This window comes from Plecotus auritus (assembly GCF_963455305.1).
Source record: "Plecotus auritus genome assembly, chromosome: 2".
NCBI classification, from domain to species: domain Eukaryota; kingdom Metazoa; phylum Chordata; class Mammalia; order Chiroptera; family Vespertilionidae; genus Plecotus; species Plecotus auritus.
In genome coordinates, this window is record NC_137771.1 from 68,806,770 (window position 1) to 68,825,561 (window position 18,792).

The 18,792-nt window shown below is 37.2% G+C and overlaps 1 protein-coding gene across 1 annotated transcript in view; it reads left to right on the forward strand.

Annotated features, from left to right (window-relative positions):
* Positions 1–18,792, forward strand: part of PKN2 (protein kinase N2) — a 154,866-nt gene that overhangs the window by 106,186 nt on the left and 29,888 nt on the right. The window contains exon 9 of the mRNA XM_080652235.1: positions 18,428–18,571. Coding sequence (XP_080508361.1) covers positions 18,428–18,571 — 144 coding nt within the window. The remainder of the gene's footprint in view (positions 1–18,427; positions 18,572–18,792) is intronic.

An 18,792-nucleotide genomic window follows, 5' to 3' on the forward strand; every position in this document is an offset into this window, starting at 1 on the left:
TTTTTAAAAAGGGAAGAAGAAAATTAGATATATAAGCAAAACAATAGAGACTAGAATAATAACAAATAAAGTCAGATATATAAAGAAGATAAATTTAAAAAGGGAAAAAAGAAAGGAAAGAGAAAAATTCAAAAAAGTGAAAAGAAAGAGGGAAAAAATAGAAAAAGAAAAAATGAAGTGGTGTTCACTTCAGCAGAGTTTAGTGCCCCATGGGAGTTCCCTTTGGATCCTCCTCTTCTGATGACTGGCTAACTGTTCTGTCTGCCAATTCTGGGCTTCTCATGAGGTACTTAGGTGCTAACCACTGTCAGAAACTGTCTTCCTTTGGCTTTCAGCAATGTGCTTTCGAAGCTCCAAGGGATCCAGTTTGTGTCTGTCTCCACAGGACTTGGCTGCAAGTAGAAAGGGCCAATCTGCCCTCTAATGCATGTTTGTTCGCAGCATGGGGTCCAGAGATGGGTCAGCAAACTTCCCTTGGTTCCCTGGGCTCTTCTATTTTTTTGTTTGTTTGTTTGGGTTATTTTAATTCTCACCCAAGGATGTTTTTCTTGATTTTAGAGAGAGAGAAGGGAGAGAATGAGAAAGAGAGGGAAACACTGATATGAGAAAGAAACATCAACTAGTTGCCTCTGACGGGGATCGAACCCACAACCTAGGTATGTGTCCTGACAGGGAATCGAACCTTCAGCCTTTTGGTGTACAGGATGATGCTACAAACAACTGAGCCATCTGGCCACAGCCCAGTTGTCAACCTTAATCACTCAAAAGTCTGTTTCTGAAAAGGCTTTAGGCAGAGAAGTGCTGCTCAGATTTCAGGGAATTTGATGGGTATGTTTCCCTATCCCAGAGCTACTCTTCTGTGAGTGGCCCAAAATATTACTCTGCCCTTGGCTGGACAGAGATCCTTGTATGCAATCCTGTGAATCATCTGGAAACCTGGAGTTTCTATCAGCTCTCTCATTTCAGAGCCTATTTAAGGTAAGTACCAGTCATGTTCCCTGGATAATGGGGCAGGAGGCCCCTCCCCCAATCACTGATGGTCCCTGAGACTGTTCAAACCTGCAGGCTTGTCCTCTGTTTTTGTTTCCTCTGAAAAGTCAAAATGCAGGGTGTGGCAGGCAGAGCTCCAGAGGATAGGGCAGGCTGTATCACCTAGCAACCGTGGGCAAACTACGGCCCGCGGAGCCGAAAGAGCGGAGGGTTCTCTTGCTCTCCCCTCCGCTCCTTTACTTAGAATTTATATTAGTTCACACAAACACTCCATCCATGCTTTTGTTCCGGCCCTCCGGTCCAGTTTAAGAACCCATTGTGGCCCTCGAGTCAAAAAGTTTGCCCACCCCTGAGTCCTAGAGTGAGGTGGTTGTTATTTTCACCTGTCCTATGGCTGTTGGGAGAGGCTAGCTGCTCTCAGTGAAAATAGACATTTCAGTTTGGGTGCTTATGAACGACCAAATACAGGATTCTTGGCTGCTGCTTTTCCACATCTCCCTGCAGTGCTTCCCACCCAGCCTCTCCTTATGCACCTCAAGTCTGTGCCTCCCTCTGCACTGAAGCCTCAGGTGAGTAGCTGCAAATGAATAAAACAAAAACGAAACTGGGGCTTTCTCTCCTACCAGCTCCAGACTCAGCCAGGTCCTGAAACCCTGCTGCCTTTCAGAGCTGATGTTACCTGGGCTGCTGTTCCCAGGTCTGGTGCTCTGGACTATGGAGCCTAGCCTGGGTTCCGGCCTTGATATTCTGAGGGAAAAGACTTTCCTGTAGCTTCAGAGCTTGCTCCTCACTCTCGGCCTGCCTTCCCTGGAAGCTGGGTCAGCTCCTGTAGCGACCTCGCCCTTCCTACTGGTCTCTGGGTTTTTTTTGTCCTTTAATATAAATCTCCTCAGCTGGACCTCAGTTTTAATTCCAGGTGTATGTTCCCCACTTCAGTTTTATATCCAGTCTAGCCCTGGGAGGAGGTGCAAGAAAGGTCTGCCTATTCCTCCATTCATTTTTTATTAGTAGATTTGCTGTAACGTTGGCTTTGAAGCCAAAGAGACTGGGTTTATTGTCCATCTGCTACTTCTTAGCTTTTGTATAATCGACAAGTTACATAGCCTTACTACTGGGCACTTGTTTCAACATTTCTAAAATGGGGATAAAATATTAACATCACAGAACTGTTATAAGGGATTCTTTCAAAACTGAGGTGTAGTGTATATAAAATGCTTTGCATTGCCTGGCACATTTTAGCCACTCATTGATTTAGTTATTTCTTTTAGCCCTGGGCTTTGAAATGTGGCTATAAATTTGAGTATAATAGAGGAACATGCTAGGTAATGGGAAATTAATTGATTAAATGTCATTTTCTTTCATTTCAGAGCCTATTTAAAGTAATTATAGAATTTTTGATGAGCAGTATTATCAAAATGAAACTTATTGTTGGAGGGAAAATGGCTGGTTAGATTTCCCTTGTAGCCAGGTTATTGTGTTACAGAGTTATATGTTTAAAATAGAATTTAAAAGTAGTTAAATGTCTTGTGATCATTTTATAATTAAGGAATCTGAGAACCAGAGTAGTTAGTTACATATTAATACATTTTAGAGCTGATACTCGACTTTCATTGTTCTAAATGGATGCTCTTTCTTCTATGGTAACTTGAATGAGATAGAAAGATAACAGTTGCACAGAGGATGACACAGTAGGAAATGATGAAAACTTGGAAAAGAGAAAGTGGTTTAAAATTACACAAACTACAGTGTTAGAGATCTAGAAAGACTGATAACTGTTGATTGGTTGTTCTTTACTTATAATTGTAATCTTCACCTACCTTGTTTTTCTGCTCCATTCTTCCCACTTTGGATTAATCCTCCCTTTGAAATTTTGAAAACACTGTATGGCTAAGTAAAGCTCTTCATCCCTCACGCCAACTAGACCTTTTAGGTTCCTGATATGCATGTTACTTGTCTCTAATTTGATGTAAACTTCTTTGGCAGAAACCACATTCCTTATTGTGCTAACTCCTTCTGTTTACATAGTACATTTTACTTTCTCGTGTGCTTTTTACTCTTTTATTTTATCTCTTACATTTATACATATTTATTTATAGAAAATATTCACAGATATATTTATAGAAAATGTTATTTTAAACTGTCTGACATGTTCATGCTCAGCATTTTGCCTCAAATGTCAAGTTTCTTTTCTAAGGCATTCTGGGAACTAAGCTGTCCATACTGATTCTGGCCTTTTCAAGATACAAAGATTCATAGGTCTTTTTAGAGTTCTAAGATATTCTACAAATGATACAGATATCAAATGATCTAGAAAAGTTTAAAGTATGTTCCTGGGAGTTCAGGGTTCAGAATTCTCTCAGAAGACAGCATGGAGATTTTTTAAATTGACATTCTGGATAAAATGTCATTTGGAATTTGCCATTCCGGGGGGGGACGGGGAGTTTGAGAATTGCTGATATAATGCAGCCCCCTCATTTTACAAATTAATAAGGAAATTATGTACTAAGGGTTAAATAATTAGCCTAAGGCAGCAATTTTCAACCAGTGTGCCACGAGAATTTTTAAAACATGCAATACCTAACTATTTAGTCCGGGGTGCTGACCTCTTTTCCCTTAGATTATCGAATGGAAAAATGTGAACAGCCAACTCAACCAAAGCCATCTTGTGTGAATGAATCAAAATTATACCTATTTCTTGTGTCAGATTGGCAAAAAATAAAAATGTATATATTTTTTGGTGTGCCACAGAATTTTTGTAATTAGTTTATGTGTTCCAGATGACATGAAAAAGGTTGAAAATCCTGGCCTAAGGTATAATCTAAGATTCTTAATGAAGTTTACTGACTGTTCTGTGTTCTTTCTGTCCTTGTCAGGTTACCTTATTATTTTTTCTTATAAAATTAGGTCTTTATTAATGTTTATTAGAAGCACAATAGCTATGTAATTTCTCACTTTTCCTGAATTCCCCTAGCTCTCTCCTGTTATAAAAAGTTTCATTCTCGCCCTAACCGGTTTGGCTCAGTGGATAGAGCGTCAGCCTGCGGACTGAAAGGTCCCAGGTTCGATTCCGGTCAAGGGCATGTACCTTGGTTGTGGGCACATCCCCAGTAGGGGGTGTGCAGGAGGCAGCTGATCGATGTTTCTCTCTCATTGATGTTTCTAACTCTCTATCCCTCTTCCTTCTTCTCTGTTAGAAAAATCAATAAAATATATTTAAAAAAAAAAAGTTTCATTCTCCCTTGAGAGTTTGAAATAAAAGATAAGAGGGTACACTAAACCCATATGTCTAATCTTTTCCCTTTCACATTTTATTTTGATTAACCTTACTACTGTAAAAGAGAATGATCTTTATTACTGTTAGAAACAGGGATGGGCCCTGTCCTTAGAACTGAAACTTAGAAAATTTTATCAGGAATCAGTGCTGTTAAAAGCAGAATAATAGCCAAAACCGGTTTGGCTCAGTGGATAGAGCGTCGGCCTGTGGACTGAAGGGTCCCGGGTTCGATTCCGGTCAAGGGCATGTACCTTGGTTGCGGGCACATCCCCAGTGGGGGGTGTGCAGGAGGCAGCTGATCGATGTCTCTCTCTCATCGATGTTTCTAGCTCTCTATCCCTCTCCCTTCCTCTCTGTGAAATATCAATAAAATATATTTAAAAAAAAAAAAAAAAAAAGCAGAATAATAGAGAATGTTCACTAATAAATAGAAAAAGGAGGAGGAGAGGACATCGAGAGAGTGAGAGCCAGTAAAAAGGATTACCAGATTGGAAGTAATAGTGAGGCTGAAGGGTCAGTAGATGTTGAGGTACTCTAGAGAGGGAACCAGAATGTTAGGTGATGGTCAGAGAGAACGATGTAGACAACTGAGATCGTAGAAAGATTGCATTTATTGGTATGACAGTAGCAGTGAGAGGGTGGGGTGTAGGATAGAAGATGAGATTATGACTATTTATTGGTTTCAAATTTTCAGAAATTATCTATTTATAATACATTAAAGAAGGTTAAACTATAACTCTTTTAAATCACGCAGACAATATCCTCATCTATATTACAGAAATATAAGCTGATGTATGCAGCAACATTGTGGGCCCCAACCCATGTAAAACTTAAGGCATGGAGGAGAACACATTGTATTCTTTAATTTAATGGCCTGCTTCTCAAGAAAAAAAGGAAGAAAGTCTTCTATCAGATAACTCACAATGGGGCATGAATAAGAAGGTTGAGGTAGAAACATAGATATTTAGGCAAAAAGTGAAAATGATCCCTCATAGAAACTATGTCAGTGAGAAAGATGCTTTCCTCCCTATAAAAGGATAAAAATGCAACATCTTTCTAATGGGGAGTAAAGCATCTTAATATAGAACAAGTCATAGAATAGGAACACGGAGACATTTAAATTTCCTCCATGTCTGAGATGTCTGACATTGAGCATATTTTTTAATCTGAGATGCGGATTTTTAACTTATACTGGAGCTATAGTAACATTTACACTTTTTACCTCTCTTTTGCTGATTCTAAATTCTGCTACTATCAAATAACATCATATCCTCCTTTGAGGCTATATGAGTCCTCTGAGACAATAAACTATCCTATACAATAAAAAGCTAATATGCAAATCAACCAAACGACGGAACAACCGGTCACTATGACGTGCACTGACCACCAGGGGGCAGATGCTCAACACGAGCTGCACCCTGGTGGTCAGTGCGCTTCTACAGGGGGAGCACCGCTCAGCCAGAAGCTGGGCTCACGGCTGGCGAGTGCAGCAGCGGTGGCGGGAGCCTCTCTCACCTCCACAGCAGCACTAAGGATGTCCAACTGCCAGCTTAAGCCCATGGGGAGCAGGCCTAAGCCGGCAGTCGGACATCCCCCAAGGGCTCCTGGACTGAGAGAGGGTGCAGGCCAGGCTGAGGGACCCTCCCTCCCCACCCCCCAAGTGTTCAAATTTCATGCACCGGGCCTCTAGTATATTATAATTGTCTACTTTTTTTTTTTCTCATCTCTGTCACCTCTTGATCATTTGGGTACTCTCCAATATTCCTTAAGGACTTTGGTTCTTCACTCTAACATTTGCCATCATTATGGGGGATTTTTTAAAAAGTCTGTATATCTAAACACCTATTTAATCTACTATTATTTCAAATTTTTTGAACACTTCAAGCCCAGTGTACTTTTACTTCCTGACATTTTAGCAATGAATTGTTCTGAAATCTTAAATTCAGTATGCTGAACTTTTACCAAATCTTATTTCCTTAAATGAGGTAACTACACAAAGCACCTAGATTAATACCTTGTAGTACATATGGTTATGTAGTAAATGCTAACTCATGATATTATTATTGTTCCTCTGCCTCTTGTACTTCATTATCACTAAGCTAGATATCTGATAAAATATTTCCATTTCCTTGATTCTTCAGGAAGGGACAGAAGGAAGGGCTCTTCAGTTCCTACCAGATTTTTTTCCCCCTTATTTACTCTAAAACCCGTGTTACCCTGAACCATTTTCTTACTGATGCCTCTACATCATCTTTCAATTTTCTCTCTATACCACACCTGCTATGGAAACTCCCAACAGCAAATCAGTTCTACCACCTGTCTAATCTGCTTTGAATTGTTGAATGCTGCTGAAACGAATCACACCTATTACTATAAATTTTAGTATCTAGCCTCAACTGTACTTAAAAAGTCCCAGTTTTAAGATCTTTACTCCATTACTGGCAACTTTTTTTTCACCTTTTTTCTCTTTAAGTAACTTATACCCCACCTCAAACCCCTTGGATTCTTCTTACTTTTTTAAATCATAATTCTGTTGTATTTTTTAAATGTTTCTTCACTTGTATTAATCATTAATTAATTTTAATTTTATTAATTTTTTAATTTAATTTTTACAATGGATTCTTGAGTAAGGTATAATTATTACCATTTAAAAATATTTAATTGATTTTTGAGAGGAAGGGAGAGGGAAAGAGAAATAGAAACATAAATGATGAGAGAGAATCATTTATTGGCTGCCTTCTACACGCCCCCTACTGGGTATCAAGCCCTCAACCTGGGCATGTGCCCTGACCAGGAATTGAAATGTGACCTCCTGGTTCATAGGGTATGTTCAACCACTGAACCACAGCACCCAGGCATATTACCATTTTAAAGAAGAAGAAACTGAGGTTTTGGGAATCATAACTTTGCAAAGTGTTCCTTCTCCCCCGAGCCTCTTCCTGGATATTTCCAGTATCCACCTGGCATCATACTTAGTTATCACAGTATTATTGACAGTATTCCCTACACTGTACTTTACATCACCATAACTGTTTTATAATCACCAATTTGTACTTCTTAATCCCTTCACCTCTTTCACCCAGTCCCCCAACACACTCTTCCTATCTGGCAACACCAGTCCACTCTCTGTATCTATGAGTCTGTTTCAATTTTGTTTGTTTATTTTGTTCTTTAGATTCCACATATAAGTGAAATCATGGTATTTGTCTTTCTCTGACTGACTTATTTCACTGAGCATAATACCGTGTAGGTCCATTCATGCTGTCACAAATGGTAATATTTCGCCCTAACCGGTTTGGCTCAGTGGATAGAGCGTAGGCCTGCGAACTCAAGGGTCCCAGGTTCAATTCCGGTTAAGGGCATGTACCTTGGTTGTGGGTACATCCCCAGTAGGGGGTGTGCAGGAGGCAGCTGATTGATGTTTCTCTCTCATCGATGTTTCTAACTCTCCCTCTCCCTTCCTCTCTGTAAAAAATGAATAAAATATTTTTAAATAGTAATATTTCATTCTTTTTAATGGCTTAGTAATATTCCATTGTATATATCTCCCACTGATTTTTTATCCATTCCTCTATTGATAGGTACTTGGATTGCTTCCATATTTTGCCTATTGTAAATAATGCTGCAATGAACATAGGGAAGGCATATATTCTTCAGAATTAGTGTTTTGGGTTTCTTCAGATAAATACCCAGAAGTGGAATTCCTGGGTCATAAAGCAGTTCCATTTTTAATTTTTGAGGAATTTCCTTACTATTTTCCATAGTGGTTACACCAACCTGCATTCCCCCCACCGGTGCACAAGGGTTTCCTTCTCTCCGCATTGACGATTGCCACTCTGATAGGTATGAGGTGATATCTCATTGTGGTTTTAATTTGCATTTTTCTGATGATTAGTGATGTTGAGCATCTTTTCATATGTCTGTTGGCCATCTGTATGTTCTCTTTGGAGAAGTATCTATTCAGGTCCTCTGCCCATTTTTTAATTGTATTGGTTGGTTTTGTTTCTTTGTTTGTTTTCGGTGTTGAGTAGTATGAGTTCTTTATAAATTTTGGATATTAACCCCTTATCTGATGTGCCATTGGAGAATTTGTTCTCCCATTCAGCAAGTTGTCTTTTTGTTTTGTTGATGGTTTCCTTTGCTATGCAAAAACTCTTTAGTTTGATGTAGTCCCATTTGTTTATTATTTTCTTTTGTTTCCCTGGTCAGGGGAGATATGTCAGAAAAAAAATACTGCTACAAGAAATGTTTAAGATTTGACTCCCTATGTTTTCTCCTAGGAGTTTTATGGTTTCAGGTCTTAAAGGAAATACTTTTAGTTTTTCCCCTTTGAATATGGATTTGTCATATATGGCCATTATTATGTTGAGGCATGTTTTCTCTATTCCCACTTTGCTGAGAATTTTTATCATATATGATGCTGGCTATTGTTAACTGCTTTTCTGCATCTATTGATATGATCATAGTATGTTTATCCTTCATTTCGCTTATGTGATGTATCACATTCATTAATTTGCGGATATTGTATCAACCTTGCACCCCAGGAATAAATCCCACTAGATGTGTGATCTTTTTACTGTATTATTTGAATTTAGTTTGGTAATATTTTGTTGAGGATTTTTGCATCTATGTTCATCAGGGATATTGGTGTATAATTTTTTTTCTTTGTAGTGTCTTTATCTGATTTTGGAATCAGTGTAATGCTGACCTCATAAAATGAGCTTGGGAGTCTTTCCTCATCTTGTGTTTTTTGGAATATTTTGAGAATAGGTGTTAGTTTTGCTTTGAATGTTTGGTAAAATTCACCTGTGAACCCATCCAGTCCAGGAGTTTTGTTTGCTGGGAGTTTTTTAATTTATTATTTACTGCTTCGATTTCATTAGTTGTAATCAAATTGTTCATATTTTCTGTTTCTTCCTGATTCAGTTTTAGAAGATTGTTTCGAGGACTTTATCCATTTCTTCCAGATTTCCCAGTTGTTGGCATATAGTTGTTCATAGTATTTTCTTATTCTTTGTATTTCTGTGACATCAGTTATTCTTTTTCATTTCTGATTTTATTTATTTGGGACTTCTCTCTTTTGATTAATCAGGTTAATAGTTCACCAATTTTGTTTATCTTTTCAAAGAAACAGCTTTCGTTTTCATTGATCTTTTGTATTTTTCTAGCTTTATTTACTTCTGCTCTGATCTTTATTATTTCCTTCCACTCACTTTTGGTTTTGTTTCTTTTAATTTTTTTTATTTCCTTTAGGTGTAAGGTTAGTTGTTTACTTGAGTTTTTTCTTCTTTAGGTAGGCCTGTATTGCTATGAATTTTCCTCATAGGACTGCTTTTGCTGTGTCCCATAGATTGTGTTGTTATGTGTTCATTTTCATTTGTTTTAAGGTAATTTTTTATTTCCTTCTTGATCTCATTGTTAACCCATTCATTGTTTAATAACATATTGTTTAGCCTCCATGTCTTTGTGTGGGTTTTTTTGTTTGTTTGTTTATTTTGTAATTGATTTCTAATTGCAGAGCATTGTGTCCAGACAAGATGCTTGATATGATTTCAATCTTCTTGAATGTATTGAGCCTCATTTTGTATGGTCTACCCTGAAAAATGTGCATTGTGCACTTGAAAAAAATGTACATTCTGCTGTTTTGGGGTTAAATGCTCTGAAAATGTCAATTAAATTCATCTGGTCTATTGTGTCATTTAAGGCCACTGTTTCTTTCTTGATTTTTTTTTAATCTGAAAAGTCTATCCATTGATTCAGTCAGGTATTAAAAATCCCCTACTGTGGCTGTATTGCTGTTAATCTCTCCCTTTATGTCCATCATGATTTGCTTTGTATGTTTGGTACTTTTAGATTGGGTGCATGATTATTTACAAGAGTTATATCCTCTTTTCAGTTGATCCTTTATCATTATATAATGTCCATCTTTAGCTCCTCTCATAGCCTTTGTTTTAAAGTCCATTTTGTTTTGTTTTTGTTTCCATTTGCATGAAATATCTTTTTTCATCCATTTACTTTTAGTCTCTCTATTCTTTTTCTGAGTTTGGTCTCTTGTAGACAACATATATATGGGTGATGTTTTCTTATTGATTCAGCTACGCTGTGTCTTTTGATTGGTGCATTTTAGCTATTTACATTTAAAGTGATTATTGAGAGGTATGTGTTTATTGCCACTTTATTTCTTATAACTATGTTCTTTTTTCCTTCTTTTTAAAGAAGACCCTATAACATTTCTTATAATACTAATTTGGTGGTAATAAACTCCTTTATCTTTTCTTCTCTGGGACATTCTTTATTTTACCTTCAATTTAAATGCTAGCCTTGCTGGGTAGAGTAGTCTTGGTTGTAGGTTCTTGCTTTTCATCACTTTGAATAATTCCTGCCAATCCCTTCTGGCCTGAAAAGTTTCCATTGAGAAATTAGCTGATGGTCTTATGGGAACATCCTTTTAGGTAACTGATTTTCTCTTGCGTTTTTAAAATCTCTTTGTCTTTTTTTAATTATTTTTGTTTGTTTGCTTGCTTTTTGTTGTTGTTTGGTATTTTTTATTTATTTGTTGTGAGGGGGTTTTTTTTGTATTTTTGTTTTTTATAGAGAGGAAGGGAGAGAGAAAAACATTGATTGATTGCCTTCCACACATGCCCCAACATGGATTGAACCCACCACCTTTTGGTGTATGGATGATGCTCCAACCACCTGAGCCACACCAGCCAGAGCAAGATTCTCTTTGTCTTTAACCTTGCCATTTTTATTATGATATGTCTCTTTGGGTTCATCTCCTATGGGACTCTCTGTGCTTCCTGGACTTGTCTATTTTCTTTACCAGGTCGGGGATGTTTTCAGTCATTATTTCTTTAAATAGATTCTTTGTTTTTTGTTTTTTCTCTTCTCCTTGTTGTACCCCTATGATGCAGGTGTTGTTATCATGTTGTCCCAGTGGTCCCTCAGACTATCTTCATTTTTCACATTCTTTTTTCTTTTTGCTGCTCTGATTGGGTATTTTCTATTTGGTCGTTCAACTCACTGACTGTATTCTCTGTTTTATCTAGCCTGCTGTTGAATCCCCGTAATGTAGTCTTCATTTCAGATGTTGTATTCTTCCCTTCTTACTGATTCTTTTTTATGGTTTCTTCGGCCTTTTTTATGTTTACTATCTCTTTGTTTAAGTTCTCACTGAGTTCATCCATTCTTCTCCTAAGTTCTTAGAGCATCATTATAATCAGTGTTTTGAACTCTGCATCTGGTAGCTGGCTTGCCTCCATTTCACTTAGTTCTGTTTTTCAGGATTTCTCTTCTTTCATTTGGGGCATGATTCTTTGTCTCCCCAGTTAGCGCTGAAACTTCTTCTGTAATAGATTATGAATAAGGCACATTACATATAATGTTTCATGTAATCCTCCCAGTAATCTTATGAATGTGTACAGTAATTATCACTGTTTTGTGATTACTGACTTTAAGTAACATTTTTCAGGCCACACAGTTAGAAAGCTTTGGGAATCAACACAAGCATCTGACACCAAAGCCAAGCCAATATGAAGCCAAAACCTATGTTCTTCATATTAGTAGGCTAACTTTTCTCTTTGTTTACACTCTATCCTTCTGCCATGGTAGATTTGCTTAAGTGCATATCATCATCAGCATCATCATAGCTGACATTTACTGGACATTGACTGTGTGCTGAGCTTGTTTTAACTTTTTTTAAATATATTTTTATTGATTTCAGAGAGAGAGAAACATCAATGATGAGAGACAATCATTGATCAGCTGCCTCCTGCATGCCCCACACTGGGGATCCACCCGGCAACCTGGGCATGTGCCCTGACTGGGAATCAAACTGTGACCTCTTGGTTCATAGGTCAATGCTCAACCACTGAGCCACGCTGGCTGGGCTTAACTCTTTTCAATATAATATCAATAGAGTATTGATATTATAATAATACATATTTTACAGATGAGCATTGTTATTATAATAATACATATTTTACAGATGAGCAAACTGAGGCCCACAAAGGATATGTAACTTGCTCAAAGTCTCAAAACTAGCAAGTGGTATATAGGTAAAATTTGAACCTGTTTGTTTTACAGGAATTTATTGAGTGTGGAGCACCAGGCAATCGTGATTGTAGAGCCCCTGTGTTTAACTATCATACTACCTGACCTGATTTGACCTCTATTCCTCTAAATTTAAAATTTTTTAGTTGCAGCCTATAATTTGCAAGTTGAAAACCAAAGTCCTTGGTTATAAAGCCATTCATGACCTGTCTACCTATCATTTCCCAAGTCATTTCTATGTATATTCTAGGTTCTAACTACATGAAACTATTTCCTGTATCTATAATGTACTATATGCTTGCTTAATTTTATAAATTTTTTTCCCTCTGATTACTGTGTCCTCCCGTCCTTTACTCTTGTGATTCATCTCTTCAAACCCAATTTGAGTAATTCTGATTTTTTTTTTTCTGATTTTTTCTACTAGCTTACCCTTAGGGGGACAAATATGGTCACCTCTCTCTTTTGTGTTATTGTGCTTCTTGTCTTTATTGTCAAATTCATTTACTTTTCTATCTCCCCAACAAAACTATGAACTATTTGAAAACAGGACCATAAATTATTTTTCTTTGTATCACTATCAGAGTACTTAATATATGTACTAAGTATTAATGGTATGAATAAAAATACTTTATGTAGAAATAATTTAAAAACTAAAAGTTTTTCTCAGTTATTTTCCCCCCCGTTTCAATATATCCAAGGGACAGTGACACCTCTAATTGGTACAGTGATTCCCAAATAGATTCTCAAATAGGCACACATTAGAATCTGAGGAGGGGGAAGACGTGTAATTTGAACATGTTTGCTTTCTTACCTACTCCCACTCTCCCCCACACCGTTGAATTTGATTTAATTCTTCATGCCTCAACTGTTATTAGAAAGTCTGTGCTCTAAAACACACTATAGACAGACATTTTAGCTTTTTTTACCTCTATGATCTTTAATATGCAAGGTCTGCATTTAGCACTGTGAGAAATACAAAGGAGCCAGAAATGTTCTTTCTATAAGCGTACTTACAGTATGATAGGTTCAAAACAAAATAAAACAGTTTTAGATAAAATAAAAACTATTAAATTCCATTTAAGAAGTTTAGGGAAGTATTCTGCCATAGATGAACTTGTGTCAAAAATAATCTCAACAGATAATGGGATTATTAGTTACAGAATGTAAAATAAATGTTTAAACTATTTAAATAAATAATAGAAGAATATAAAAACATGAGCAAAGAATGAGTAATGAACCAAGAAGACAAGGCAGAATTCTTTAAAAAATAAATAAATCAAATGCGATTCTAGATATCAGAGATAGGCCTCAGAATAATTGAAGGAAAGGTGGTGATGAAACATGATTTACCATCTACACTAATAAAAGAGTAAGATGCAAATTGACCATACCTTTGCGACGCTCACCAACCAATCAGGAGTGAGTATTCAAATTAACCCAACAAAGATGGCTGGTTAATTTGCATATGCAGGCGCCGAGCGGCCGGGGGCGGGCCGGGCCGCTTGCGTTGTCGCAATGGCTTCAACACAGGCATTCCGCACTGCCCCCAGCCACTCTGGGCCTTTGGGCAGCATGGGAAGGCGGAAAGGCGGCTCCGGGCCAGAGTGAAAAGGCAGCTCCAGCCGGAGTGAAGGCGATGCCGGCAGCCAGGGGAAGGAAGACGCATTCTTGCATGAATCTTCATGCATCGAGCCTCTAGTTAATTGATAAATTGTTAAAGCTGGGTGGGAAGGAGAACTAAATAAAACGTATAAAAATAGGAAGCACAACATATGAAATTGAAAAACAAATGAATGGGTTAAATAACAGAAGGTAGTTAGTGGTGTGGAAAATGTAGCTAATGAAATTACCTGAGTACAACACAGAGAGAGATGAAAAATATGAAAAAAAGAGGCTAAGAGACATAAAGGATAGAATGAGAATGATTAATATACTAAGTAGTATTAAGAATGAGGGAATGGAGAGAATGGGGCAGTGGCCATGCCCAAAGCAGTAATGGCCTAGAATTTTTCAGAATTGATGACAAACAGGAACCCTCAGATTTGAGAACACAAGTACCTAGAAGGATACATAAGAAGTTATCTACATCTAGCCTGGCCAGTGTGGTTCAGTGTCTGAGGGTTGACCCATGAACCAAGAAGTCACCAGTTTGATTCCTAGTCAGGGCACATGCCTGGGTTGTGGGCTCGATCCCCAGTAGGAGTGTGCAGGAGACAGCCAATCGATGTTTCTTTCTCATCAATGTTTCTATCTCTTGATCTCTCTCCCTTCCTCTCTCTCTAAAATTAATAAAAACATATTTAAAAAACAAAAACAGAGAGCAGGAAGTGTTTACCTGGGATTGGGAAGTAGGGAGAGGTTAGTAAAAAGGTACAACTTACAGCTATAAAATAAATAAGTTCTGAACATTTAATGTATAATATGGTGACTGTAGTTGATAACACTATTGTATAAATGAAATTTGCTAAGAGAATAGAACTTAAATGTTCTCACCAAATATATATTTTTCTATATAATATAATCTCACTTAATATATGTATCTACATATTCATGTAATATATATAAAATATTTGAGGTGTACATGTTAATTAAATAGATGAGAGGAATCCTTTTAAACTGTATACATATATCAAATCATTTCAGTGTGCCCTTTAAATATTTTTTTATTGCTATATATAACCTTTACTTATGGGATATATCTGCCTGTTGTATAGATATAATTTTTCAAAGCTTGGAATCAGGTTGAACACTGCAGCCTTATCTCCTATTCCACATTGATTTTTCATGTGGTAAAAATCAATATTGAAAACCCAGTTTAGCAAAGATACTATGTCATCAAAAGGAACGTGATACGTTCTAATGTTGACTATTTCTTATGATGTCCTGCAGATGTCACTGTGTTTCTTTTGAAAAGTCAAAATATCTCTGTTGCCCCAGAGTTCCTCAGGAAGAGTTTGGGAACCCCTGCCTTTTTTGTGCTTTAGTTCTTTTTATGCTAAATGTGTACTGTTTTTTTTTTAAATTGCAACATATGTTTTAAGGTGTTGCTCTCTTTCCTCACTTACACTTATGACTGATTCAATGTATCTTTTTATTTACTTTTTGACCTTGCAGAGGCTTTAGACAAACCATACAGATTTCATAGGTCTACCAAGTTTTCTCTTTTTTCCTGTGTTCTCTTTTGTCCTGTGTTCAAATTCATTAAAAGACAAAATGAAACACCAAGTTGGGACAGTTTGCCAGTCCTTAGCTCAAATCACACTACTCAGCTATTTTGATCATTTTGTTACTCTTAGAATTTGACATTACCTACAGACATGCCCTTGCTTTATAAAACTGACCTGCTTCTGGAAAATTGCCAGCAAATGAGCAGTCACACTTGCAATTTAAATTCAATAAATATTAGTAGCATCTATCTACACTAATAAAAGAGTAACATGCTAATTGACCGTACCTTTGTGATGGCCACCAGCCAATCAGGAGTGAGTATGCAAATTAACCCAGCAAAGCTGGTGGGTTAATTTGCATACACAGGTGTGAGGGGCCGGGGCGGGATGCACTACCCCAGTCGCTCCGGGCCTCTGGGCAGTGTAGGAAGGCAGAAAGGCGGCTCCAGGCCGGAGCGGAAAGGCGGCTCTGGCCAGAGCGAAGGCGGTGCCGGCAGCCAGGGGAAGGAAGTCCCATTCTTGCACAAATCTTCGTGCATCAGGCCTCTAGTTTATATAGAAGCTACTTTGCTTTGATACTGTATCCCTGCTTTTCCTATCCAAATCACACTGTTTATTAGGGATTAAAGTAGAATTGAGGTTCCATGAAACAGTGTTAAGATTTCTGACATAAAATATCTTACTCTGTTCTAGAGCATAGCTACCATCCCCTTAAATTGTAGAGAGAAGGATACTCACAGGGAACAATGTAAAGTAACAAAATTTGAAGAGCTTTATATGTAAAACCTCAATGCAGAATTCCAGGAAAGCTAGCCTAAGGCTTTAAAATGTCCTTCCATCCCAAATCTAAGAACTTCTAGTATACTTCAGTTTGAAGCATGGAATAAAGAGACAGAGGATAGAGAAACGAGTCAATACGTGAATTTTATCAGAGTGGCTAGAATATATACAGATGAGGTGACTGGGCCTTCTGTCACCTAGTGAAAGGTATAATGTTATCATTTATCAGTGCAAAAGTATAAGAACTTTTAACAAGTACTAATTCCATACCCAGCATCTATGTGCTTCCCATCTGCCTGAACCATAATAAGCCCTTCTCCCTAATATAGAGAAGACAGGGAAAAGGAGGCCTCTCCTTCTCTAACCTGAAGCAATGAAGTCTAAATTACCAATCCCTGGTTTAATTATTCTGTTTATTTCCCAAAATAACTGTTTCCAAATACGTAAATCTTTAACTTGAATAGAATATTACACCATTCACACACTGCTTTTAAATACCATTTGCTTACCTTAAAATAATTATACTCTATTCATACTTCTTCTCTCCCATAGTAATATGTATCAGAGAGAAAAATGAGGTAGGAGGCACTGGGCTCACATATTCACTGCCATAGGTATCTTTTTCCAGTCCTTTTTCTGTTTGGTGCTGAGACCCTCTGGCACATTGTGTCTTGAATCATTTTTTTCATGTTCTTTTTTAATAAGTGTTTTTTTGTATTCATTTGCATCAACTTATTTTATTATTTAAAGTCAAAAGATATTTTATTGTGTATACTAACAACTTACATAAGATGTATAATTTCATAAATTTAAAGTTATTCTTTGAAAGAAGTAATTTATTACTTTGTAGATCCTAAAGGGCAAAACATTTATCTCTTTTTGTGGATGGTGTACAAAATCCTGGGAAAACAAAATAATAGAAAAGTCTTTATAATTAAAATGTGTGTAGATTATAGCATACATGTAGATGTCAGTTTATGATTTGATTCCCCAACTTATAAATTGTGCTCTTCAAGTATGTTTAGTAATTGTTAAAACCTTAAATACATTTCCCCATGTAAGCATTATTTTTAACTAGAGGCCCAGTACATGGATTTGTGCACTGGTGGGGTCCCTTGGCCTGGCCTGCTCCCTGCTCCCTCTAACAATCTGGGACCCCTCGGGGGATGTCGGACTGCCGGTTTCAGCCCAATCCCTGCAGGCCAGGCCGAGGGACCCCAGCAGTGCACAAACATGTGCACCGGGCCTCTAGTATGCATATAAGATTTTTGGTTAATCTCTTCCCACCCTCCCCCCTTCCCTCTGAGATTCATCAGTCTGTTCTATGTTTCCATGCCTGTGCATTGAGCATCTGCTCCCTGGTGGTCAGTGCGCATCATAGCTACCAGTCGAATGGTTGGCCGGTTGCTTAGGCTTTTATATATATGGATGACTACAGAGTATTCTCTCATATGGATGTGTTATAATATATTTGCCCCTGCTTTGGGGACATTCAACTGACTGCCTTTTTTTTTATGTTGTGATAATTGAACATCTTTTTTTATAAAACTTAGTCTGAATTTCCCTTTTTCTCCCTACCTACAAGAGGCCCCTGCTGTTATTGGTCCTATTATTCGATGGTATTCTTTGAAGGTTAAGGGACCTAATATTCTTTGAATGCTTGGCACAGTGGGTTGGCACACTGTAAGTGCAGAATAAATACTCTCCACAACCTTTCTCTAACTCAGCATTGATACAGGAAATACGATTTGAAATGGTTCTTTGAGGTGAGCACTGAGGTCTTTTAGCAATAGCACAGCAAGGGATGCCAAATGGAGGAGGAAAATCCGAAAGATTGAAGCTGTAAGATTGGAAAGTTTCTGTAGTCATTCATTTATATTAGTTGTTCCCAGTTGTATATTCTTTATATAAAAGGAATATCTTAGCTGGAGACTGTGAGAATATAAATTTCTTCCTTTGAATGAAAATGTATACGTTTATTAAAGTAATATTATAAGAGAGAAAAATTGAAAAGCACTCTTTAAAATAGTGTAATCATGTGTGTGTTATTTTTGTTTATTGTATCTATATTTTATACTTTTTTTTAATATTTTACTCAAGTGTGTGTCCAATGATGTCTTCTCTGTTTTCTTTCCTTTTTTTTTTTTTTTTTTAATTATCCTAGTCACGTGAACTGGAAATTTCAGTTTATTGGCGTGATTGGCGATCTCTGTGTGCTGTAAAATTTCTGAGGTTAGAAGATTTTTTAGACAACCAACGGCATGGCATGTGTCTCTATTTGGAACCACAGGGTACTTTGTTTGCAGAGGTAATAAATGTATTTTATTAAATGTGCATAACTGCAATTAAAATTATATATGTAGACAGCATGATGTAGAAGTGGAAAGAATATTAGGCTAAACAACAGACAACTTGAAGTCTTGGCTCAGCTTTGCCACTGAAAAGGTATATTATCTTAAGACAAATAATTTATCCTCTAATTTGTTTACTCAGAGGGGGTTGGACTACGTTATATCTAAGGTTCTCTTA